This window comes from Atta cephalotes, assembly GCF_000143395.1.
Source record: "Atta cephalotes unplaced genomic scaffold scaffold00009, whole genome shotgun sequence".
Taxonomy (NCBI): domain Eukaryota; kingdom Metazoa; phylum Arthropoda; class Insecta; order Hymenoptera; family Formicidae; genus Atta; species Atta cephalotes.
In genome coordinates this window covers 5635290-5646371 of record NW_012130073.1, presented here as the reverse complement: position 1 = coordinate 5646371, position 11082 = coordinate 5635290, and the positions used below count along the sequence as shown (strand labels likewise).

Genomic DNA, 11082 nt, shown 5'->3' with positions numbered 1-11082 from the left:
TAAGTTAATTAAGTTAATTACTTAGTTACTTACGTACGTACGTACGTACTACTACTACTACTATATATATATATTATTTATTATTAATAATATACTACTCTCTCTCTCTCTCTCTCTCTCTCTCTCTCTCTCTCTCTCTCTCTCTCTCTCTCTCTCTCTCTCACGAAATTGAAGACTAATAGATTGCATGAAGAAATAACGCTCTTAGAGAATTAAATTTAGACAATAGTTTGATATGAAAATCCTTTACGAAAAAATTGATATAGTAGAGTATGTAGTGTTGTATTAATGTCACATAAATCATATGTTTGTAAGTCCCATTGATTTGGTAAAACAGCAATTTTGTCGGAATTTAATCTTTAGTTTAGGATCTCAATTAATTGAATTTTAGAATCTCGCGAAAAACGCGAATGCAGACTCACAAAGAACTTATTATTTCTTTATTATTTCTATTTTAATAAATTTTTGTTGAGTAAAGGAATTATTCTTTTCTTTTCATAATATTCATTTAAACGAAAAATACCTGTATATCTTTGTGCTCAGCCAATAATGATAAAACAAAACAAATACCCATTGCTGTAGTATCATGACCCTGTAATTATATTACGTTAATATATATCTACTTAGATAATGCATAATTAAAGAAAGAAGAAAAGTTCCAAATGCTTACCTCAAACATAAAGGTATCAACTTCTTCTCGAATATCTAAATCAGTCAAAAGATTTTCTTGAGACGCCAGTATTAAAAGATCCAACATAGCGAGTCTTTTTTTTCGTTCTAAATCAAATTTTATAAATATGTAAATACCAATTTATAAAGCACATTTTTTTGTATTGTTTTTACTTAACAATAAATTTAAATTATATTACAAATATTGAAGTAATTTAATTCACAGCAATGTGTATGTTACTTAATAGTATGTTAATGTTTACTTAATAGTTACTTAATGTTACTTAATAGTAATTAAATATAATAATATATTTAAATTTTAATGCAACAATAATTTTTAATATTAAATGATAGAAGTTAAGACATCCACAACTTCCCTATGTATTACGTACTTTTAATATTATCTACATCATCTGTCTCTACAATTGCTTCTTCGCCAAAATTTTTTAAGTATTGCCCATTGGTATATTTATGATAAACTTTTCTTTCTGCAATAATCTACACATATCATATATTAATTTTCTTTTCATTTGTAAATGAACTAAGGATATGTTTATCAATATTGTTTTATTAATGTTTTATTAATATTTTGAAAGAAATTAAAATAATTTTTATAAAAGATAAAATGATTTTATTTAGTAGAATATTCAAAATTATTAAAGAAGATAAAATTGTTACATACTTTTTTAGTAAATCCGTGCAATATCTTCAGGATCTTTACTTGTTCTCTACCTTTAGGTGTTAATGAGAATATCCAATCATTTCTCAGCCATTGCCTCATCATTCTAAATCATAGTTATAAAATGTTATAATATATATGTATATAATATATACGTTTTTAAGTATTATGATAGTATTATTTTGTACAAGATTTTTTAAATTGTTAATCATTTATTAATATTTTAATAATTACAAAAAACAAAAGCATGTAATACATGCATTATTAGCAGAGCTGAGTAGAATGTATTAGGTATAGTAAAAAGAAATCCATTATTTGAATCCATGAAATTGAATGGAAAAATAATGGATTTCTTTTTACTACACCTAATATTTGAAATAATTTTATTTGAAACAATATTTTATATTGTTATTATATTTGCAATACATATATTTTGTATTTTGTATTCTAATAAAACATATATGAAAGTATTATTAAAAATAAGATTGAATATAATTCATTATTTATCTTCATGTGTGCGTGCATGCGTACGTGCGTACGTGCGTGCGTTTGTGTGATTATTTAATATTAATTCATTTCTCCAAATATCACAGATATAAAAGTTTATTTTAACCTGTGAATATTACCTATAAATTATAATTTGATTCATTTTATAAACTGCATCTCGGTATCGTTGCTGATCTAAATTCATTTCTTTTAGAGAGATGCCCATAGTAGTTTCTACAAAAAAGTTATATTATTGTAATTTAATTATACATTTTAAAAATATCTTAATAAAAATTAGATAACTTTATAATTATCATAACATATATATAATATTCACTGCATTTATATTTTATATAAGTTTATATTCTGTAGTTTGCTAATATTATTTACAATAAAATTTTACATAGATATACACAGATTACAATACCGCACAATGCGTTCAGCGTATGTTCACTAATGAATGGTACTAAATTTTTTACAACTGTGCCTTCTGTATTTTTCAAAGACTTCGTCATGTTCTCGCTCTCTTCGATTAAAATCTCAACAAATTGTTGTAATATATTAAAATGGAATGCAGATGTTAATATTTTTCGTCGAGATTGCCATTTGGAACCTAAAACAATAATAAAATGAGGACACATAATTATATAATAACACTATTAAACTCGCATATAAATGATACTTATATATGTTGCCAAATCTTTCTCTCTTTTGAATTCAATATTCAAATTAACAGAGTTGGAAATGTTTCTTTATGAAAACGCGTTACCGTTACTTTTTATAAAAAGTAACTTGTTATCATTACTAGTTAGTAATTTTTAAAAGTAATTCGTTAACGTTGTATTTCGAAAGTAATGATTCATTATCTTTTTATCAAGATTGATATACATATATTATTGAGAGAAATATATATACATTTAATATAATTACCTCCACTGGTGAGAAGACCCGTGCCGAACCAAGGATGTAATACATTATAAAGTCTACTTTTATTGATATGCTTTGTGCTACTTAGTATTATCTGCAAAAGTATAGAAAGTATTAAATTAAATACTACTTAATTTCAAAATTATTTTATGCAATATCTTAAGATATAAATGGTCTTTTGATTGATCATGACATCTTAAGATTATACTTGAGACAATCCAAAAATATAAGAATCGGCCCTGTGAGTGGCCTTAAAGAAATAATTAATTAATCATTTGGAAGTATCTCTCACATGTGTTTCATTATTCTTAAAATATTAGTCGTCATGAGTGTTATTTTATTATTTAATTATTTATAATTAATTTAATTATTATGTTTTATTAAATTATTTTTTATTATTATTTATTAAATTTAAGTAAACGAAAAATTTCTAAAATTCCAGTTTGACAATAATGTATATAGAATTTTTGTTATATTTTGCTGTCATTGACTTTGTCTTTGGTTTGCTAAGTATTATTTCCGAAGTATTATTTGTATATTTTTTAACGCTGAAAATAATACTATTCTTATAATTTGTCTATCATGTTACATTTTCGAAAAAGTGAGATAATATAGAGGATAAAAAATTGGGATAATATTTCTAAACACGGATTCAAATCCAGCGGCTAAAAATCTTCAAGAAATGACACTCCACATATCAAAGATAAAAAAAATCAAATTTTGTTGGACAATGTTTTATTACCTCTAGATCATCGGGATGTCTGATAGATACTATGTACTCAAAGAATGACCATAATTTCCAAACAGAGTATTTGTCACTTAAAATCTTTAGAAGTTTCCAAAGATCTTCTGAAAAATGCATGTATTTCGAAGACATTATATTATAAGTACTATAAGTATAGAAAATTGTAACACTAGTTTTATTTAATATCTCTGATATCTATTTTACACCGTTTTACTTAGGTATAGTGGAGAGAAAAAAATAATTTATGAAATAAATATTATAAAAAAATAAGGATGCACCGGATCGTAAAATTACCGGATATCGGATATCCAAAAAAAATATAATATTGGATATCTGGTATCCAATCGGATATCCAGAAAAATAATTTTTATCGGATATTCGATACTTTTCTGACCGGATTTCGGGACAATATTTTTTAAAAAGGAAAAAAATCTGTAGAGAAAAAAATTGTAATTTTGCAATAGTATATATAAAATATTATAGCATTATAAGTATACATACTTATCTATGGAACATTTATATAATAAAAAATCAACAATTTAATTAATAATAAAATTAATTAATTAATAAAATTTCAACCGGATATATTCCCGGATATTAATGACTGTCCGGACGGATCGTAAAAAAATGCTAGATAATATCGGATATCGGATGTCTTTCAGATAGTCCGGTGCATCTCTAATTTAAATTAATATAATAAAATAAATATAATAAATAAATATATAATATAATAAAAGAGTATTGATAAATTTATGTACTTATTAAAATTATTTAACAATATTATTTAAAATATTTAATAATAGTGATTTCATTTTTTAATATTAATTGATCGAAATGTATTAAAAATTTTAACTTACCTCTTGAAATTAATAATTGTAATGTATTACCAATAATTGGATAACCTGATGGTCCTGGTATATTATTAATAAGTCGTCCTATTGGTCCATATTGCACATAATAATGGTATATCAAATACACAATAAGAATAAGTAACAAGAATGTACTAATAAGCATTCTTGTTGTAATGACTGTTCTAATCGGATTTCTTCAGCTTCGAATTCCTGCATTGAACGTATTGTAAAATATTAAATATGTGTATTTGAATTAAAGTCTTATCGTTGTTTTGATAAAATTAACAAATTTATTTAATTATAAACAAATAAGTTTATCTAAACACTAAATAAAACATGTATTGAAATATTGAAAATAAAAAAATTTAATTAATATATTTTTTCTATTTCTATATTAGAAAATATATGAATCACGTCACAATTATATGAATTTTATAAAAGATTTTAAAATTGATATTTCTCTTTTAATAATATTTATTTACTTTAATTGTTATCGAAGATGTTTTCGAAATATTTATAATTGAGTGTTACACGCGCGATTACGTAATATTATATATAATCTGTACAAATAAATTTTAAATATTATCAATAAATATTCTATTGTTATGTAGTGTTATTTTGTGAAAAACTATCCACTTACACTTGAAAATAACTATTTGCTGGTTTTTTTATTCTTCTTCTGACTTACTTGCATAGATAAACTCATATTCATAAGTACGTTTTGTTAAACTTGATTCACGATACTTGAAATATAATGCTCTTGAACATGAAGATAATTTATTAAATAAATTTTAATCATTAATATTTATTTTTAGTCGAAAAATCCCAAGTTCAAACTCTAGCTGAGATAATATTTTTCGCGATAAATTCTTTACAGTTTTTTTAATCTAATTTAAGGAGGATTATCAGCGTTCCAGACTGATCATGTTGAAAAATTATTGATGTGCAATCATATCTGAAATAATAAATTGATTTAATAAAGAAGAATATACATATATTGTATTATTCGAAACATCTAACTTTGACCATATTAGCGTTCTCTATCCTATTTGATTTATTATCATAGTATTTGTCATTCGTCATACAATATTTATAAATACGATTTAAATAAGAAACTCAAATGTTTTTTATAATGCTGCTTTTTTTTACAATAGGCTTAATATATAGTTGAATCTTGAAAACAATTTTACTTACACTTATTAATAGTCCTTGGATATCAGTTAAGTCAATTAAGTCAAAAAAAATTGCATATCACTCAAGTATCTTGAGGTGATTTTAAAAAAAAATAATTATTCACTTTAAGAAAATTATTATAATGATCTTGATTTTTATATACATTGTCAAAAATATTTTCCTGAGTAACCTTCAGAAGGTTTTAATAGTTATTTGTTAAAAAGTTATTAGTAATTAAAGACTGATTAGAAGAATAAATATTTTTCTTTACACAATGAGCGCCAAATAACTTTTAACTGATTTTTGATGTTAATTACAAGATTACTGAGCTTCCTTAATGCTTATTAAAAAGTTATTAACAAAATAAGTTTAAAAATAATAAGTAATTAAGTAAAATAAGTTTTGTTAATAACTTTTTAACAAACCAGAGATGACAAATAATGTATTACTTATACATCGTTATTATTGCCGTTATTTTTTTATAATAATGATTTTTTTTTAATGACGTTATATTTTTATGACAATATTCAATCAACAGATGTTTTTAAAATATATTTATAATATTTATTTAATATTAAAAATATTTTTAAAAATATAATATTTTAAAAGCATTGTTTGTGTCTACTGATCGGATAACCCTAAGGAATAATATTTTTGAAAGTAACTTGTTATTCTACTATATAAATATATTTGTTTTGTGTTTGTGACGCTGGTCATAATGGAAGGCTCACTCGCCAAGACGACGTGTAATAATGATAACTCTTTATTGTAATAATTCAAAATTTATTGTTGAGTCGAATTAAGATTTGTTCGAAATGAGCAGTAAGCTTGTAATTCGATAATTGAAGTGTTCGGTAAGATGCACAAATAATTCGCATTTGATACGACGTCGACTAATTTCTCAATTCCCAGCTGAAAGAAAATGTATGGCGAGCAATACGAGATCGGAGACTCGCAACTCTCGCTGGAGATTCAGGTAATTCTCGCGCATTGAATGTTCTCGCGGTACGCGTACCATATACCGATTACGTGACAAAAGACAACGTTAATACGCGATGGAACTTCGGTGTGGTTCGCACTTAATAATTCGAGAAGAAGCGTTACGAATGAATAGCGATAGATGATCCATATTGATCGGGAAGCGAATTGAACTTTCGCATGTGGAATGTGTGCGCGATTAACTTTTCGAGTGTCGCGCAAGGGGGCTATCTAAGATAGCATGATTAGAACAGAAGCGAGATATACTTGTGTTTTGAATGGAATATCGGCGTGATTGAATAGGGATGGTATTTATGAGCTGTTTACTTACCATCCCCGAGAATGCATTTAAATTATTCCGGAATAATATTATTATTAATATTATATAGCATTTTAGAATGATTGTGTTGAAACCAAAAATTTTTTGGCTCAATCATATCTGAATTAATTTAATATAAGAATACATAATGTATTATTTCAAACATTCAACTTTGACCGTTCTTGAGTTTCTTTATCGTATTTAAATTTTATAATTATGTGATTGATTTAATATTAAAAATAATCTTACAATTTTGTAGCAATTATTTTAAATAATTTTTTAATCGTAAAATATTCGCAAGGGCCACTTGGCACTTCACATGTTTTACTGACTAGTAACGATTCTGTTATAACTCTGCGACAGTTAATTACAGACAAATGTCTAACTATTTATTTTTTCAGATATCCACAATTAACGTATTAAAAGAGACCGTATTAGAAGTTAATATATTAAATATTACAATTGTACGCATTATATATTTTTTATTTATTATATTTATTATTTATTCATAATTTAAGCATTTTTTTCTTCTTTTGATAAATCTATGAACTATATGACTCTAGATAGTCTAGGCCAGGGCTCGACACGATTTGCATTTCTCAGCCGATTTTCGATTCAGCTCTGCCTTTCGTTACTCATTTCATTACCTCGCGTTGGCGGCCAAATGCCGCTCGATTTTATGCATGTTGTTTCATTCTATCTTATAATGAACAAAAAAAAAGATAGAATGAAGTTTACAACATGATCACTCAAAGTAGATGGATCTTTACGAGCGTTATATGCTCCTAAGCGTCGAGCGTCCTTTAGATCTCGCGCGAAATGAACCCACATCTCAAAAAAGTCCCTATCTAATTCGGATATTTGTAACCTAACCTAACGTTTTCTTTTGTTTGTATCTCAGATTGTAGTGCATTGATTTTTAACTAATTTTTATGTTATATAATTATTAATTATTTAAGAACTCTCTAATTTTTTTATAAATTAATTGCTAAATATTTTTATAAAAATATTGATATTAAATAATGATATTAGATATATATAATTTTTATATATAATTTTTTTCTTTTTAAAGTTCTTTCTTTTAATATAATTTTGATGGATTCTCTAACTAATTCTAACATATTTAAATGGATCCACAGAAATAACAATATAAGGAAACATATATAATACAGACGGTATATTATTGTAAGTTTATATATGGTGATAACAATCATGTGCTTGACTCACAACATTATAATTCTCCATAATAATCTTCTCCATAACTCTACATACATGTATTTTACAGTAGTCAAATTGACGGGATGAATATTGATACATTTACACGTGGCCCAAGGCAACGTACAATTCTCTCCAACCGTGAGATGTATGACGGTCTTTAAACATGTCAACGGAGCAGTCTATACATAAGCTCACTCCTCTTCTCTGTGCAGCACCCCATATTCTCTGAAGTCCGACGAAATCGTTAAACCGAACGACGTGGCCGTGCTGCAATTGAAATTCCTCCAGCCGTATTACTCTGTCTAATGCACCAGTCCCTATAATGTGGCACGAGCACAAAAGGATCCCCGAAGGCGTATACATGCACATCTATGAGTTGTGTGTATACCATGGACACGAAAAACGATAAGAGATTTCCTTCTTTTATGGATGAAAATTCGTCTCGTTTCTCTTTCCTTTTCTATTCTTCTTCAATTTTCTATTTCGAATGCCTTGAACACGTTCTAGAAGCTTCCCAAGATCTTTAGAACAATGGCTTAATCGATATCAGTAACGTTCGAGTCTTCGATATGTGATGTATCCGATAACGCGTACCCCGCAACTCCGTGCAACTACAGCGAAGTTCTAAAGCCTGTTCGACATAACGTAGAAGATACACTGTCCCATCTTAGGCTTCCGTCACTCTATAGCAGAATCCTCAGAGAACGTTTCAAGTGTATTGTAATCAAAGCAAGATTGATATATTGTGCAGAATATTCTAATCACATGGTAATATAAATACACATAATAATTTGTATTGTAAAAAAATTTAGCAATACATAATAACTTTGATATTAATGTTACAATTTACAAACAGGTATCAAATTTGTTTCTCATTATAAAAATAAAGAAAAATCATTGCAGATAAAATGAAACTTTAAAGCTTGAGATTTTAACATACTTTGACCGTTTTTTTAAATTTATTTTTTTATTCAAACAAAAATCACGTTGTTATATTCTTTAAAATTATTATATTCAATATATATTCAACAGTTTGTAGCCTGATAAAAAATTTTTCTTAAAAAATTTAATAGTTTTTTAAAAAGAAAGTATGTACAAAGATTTATCTACAAAATACTTTTTTAAAAATTTTTTTATGATTTTTCTGAATTTCACATCTTTGAAGCTAAAGCTGTATTTCGTATAACAAAATGAAATTCGACGAAAAATTGTCATAAAATTTTTTTTATCTCCCCAATTCTAGAAAATTAAATTTAAAAACGATCAAAAACGATATTAAAGTATTATATTCTGATTTTAATATATAAATAGATACAATATATAATTTAATATATAAATAGATACAAACAATTATGACTATGTGATTAAATCTAAAATTCGATGATTGTGCTAAATATGTGATTTCGGAATTATTATCTTTATGGATACAATATCTTTGTGTTTTTAAAACAATAGCAAAATGCTTGCTAATCATGTGCAAGTACTAGTGAGAGAGTTTTAATACCATTAGCTATACTTTGGCGCGTAGTCTCGCCGCAGATAAAATGTGACATTCAGTATTCCGGATGATGTAACCCGAACAATGACGAGGAAGAAATACCGCGACTGTCCGACAAGATAAAAGGATTGTAGTTAACTGTTTTGCAAAGGATTTAACGACAAGGAATGACGGAGCATACCGAAAGCTTACAACAAAGTTAATAGTAAACTACAAATAAGCATTGGACCAGCAGATGACAAAGAGAACGAAAGAAAACGAAGAAAGAGATCAAATGACGAAGAAAGAAAAAGAAAAGAGAAGAACGGCAAAAGAATAACTGCTAACGTGAGAAAGTCGAGAGAGGGAAACAAGCGACGGACGGATGCGGAAGAATGAAAGAGAAGAATGAGGTCATGGTTCTCAATGGAGAATTTGTATCTGCATTTTAGCACAATGTATAATCCGGTGAACCCTCATTTTCAGTGATTCAATGTAATAAAAGTCATGTTTCTCCCCTGTTTGTAGGTCGTGAACAGAATGCTGCCACATTCACTTCTTCAACCTCTTTATTGTATAATCCTCTGCTCCTTTCCATCCGACTATATATCTCTTTTTCTTTCTTTCTTCATCTCTTCTTTCTTTATCTCTTTAATTCCTTTTTTTTCTTTAACAATCTCTGTCCAGAAAACACCGCATTGGTGAGAGAGACCACGCCTCCTCTTAGGTTCAATAGTCTCTCTGTTCGAAATTTTAAAGTATCTCCTTCAATGCTCGATATGGAAAGTTAGCATGGAGTACCCTGTAAAAGGATCAAAACTTAAATGAAGTTAGCGACGAGATAGACAACTCCGGCTTGCCTAGCGTAGCGAGAACCGTAACAGGGGTAGGAATGTTGGCCGCGGGGATATATTCACGCTACCTATGTCTCACCCTTATTCCTTTCGCCCGATTCATTGTTACCCTTCGCACGCTTCGTCGTCCTTTACACCATTGTTTTGAATAATATTTTACACAACAGTCTGAATATTAGAGAAAGAGAGAGAGAGAGGAGAGTTCCATGGGCAAATTTCAAGGCGTGCTCACCAACACCATCGTCCAACGTTTCAGCAGCGTTTTAACCCACCTTTCCTTCTTCCGCGTAACTCCGCTACCTTTCTAAGAGTCCATTAAGACTGTTTCATCTTTCCATACAATTTGTTTTCCCGTCCCTTTTTGAATGCAGCTTTCGAGATTTCGCAGAACATAGAAATGCCGCGGAATAGAATAATCGCGAGCTGTGAACAAGTTCAGTTCGAAAAGATTTTGAAAGGGTCTGATTCACGGGATAAAACGATTGAAATTCATTTAGGATTATAGAAAATTTTCTTGGACAGCCATGAAGAACGCAGGTGTCTCCTGTCTATTATAATTTCAGAGTATTGCAAAATTAAAAATTTACTAGATTGTATTACGTTAATTATTCATGAAAAACTATTACCAAAAAAATTACTTTTTCATTCTTAGTGCCATAAATTTCTTCAAAATTTTAAAAGAAATTTTTTTCCAAAAATTTCTTAT

The 11082-nt window shown here is 27.6% G+C and overlaps 1 protein-coding gene across 1 annotated transcript in view; it reads right to left on the bottom strand.

The window, feature by feature from the left end:
• The window catches only part of LOC105627580 (cytochrome P450 4C1-like), an 8972-nt gene extending 4452 nt beyond the window's left edge, over positions 1 to 4520 (bottom strand). The window contains exons 1-9 of the mRNA XM_012208862.1: positions 4364 to 4520; positions 3504 to 3610; positions 2765 to 2855; positions 2262 to 2447; positions 1975 to 2068; positions 1352 to 1454; positions 1062 to 1167; positions 671 to 777; positions 524 to 592 (exon numbers count right to left, since the gene is read on the bottom strand). Of these exons, the coding sequence (XP_012064252.1) occupies positions 524 to 592; positions 671 to 777; positions 1062 to 1167; positions 1352 to 1454; positions 1975 to 2068; positions 2262 to 2447; positions 2765 to 2855; positions 3504 to 3610; positions 4364 to 4520 (1020 nt within the window). The remainder of the gene's footprint in view (positions 1 to 523; positions 593 to 670; positions 778 to 1061; positions 1168 to 1351; positions 1455 to 1974; positions 2069 to 2261; positions 2448 to 2764; positions 2856 to 3503; positions 3611 to 4363) is intronic.
• Positions 4521 to 11082: the final 6562 nt, after the last annotated feature.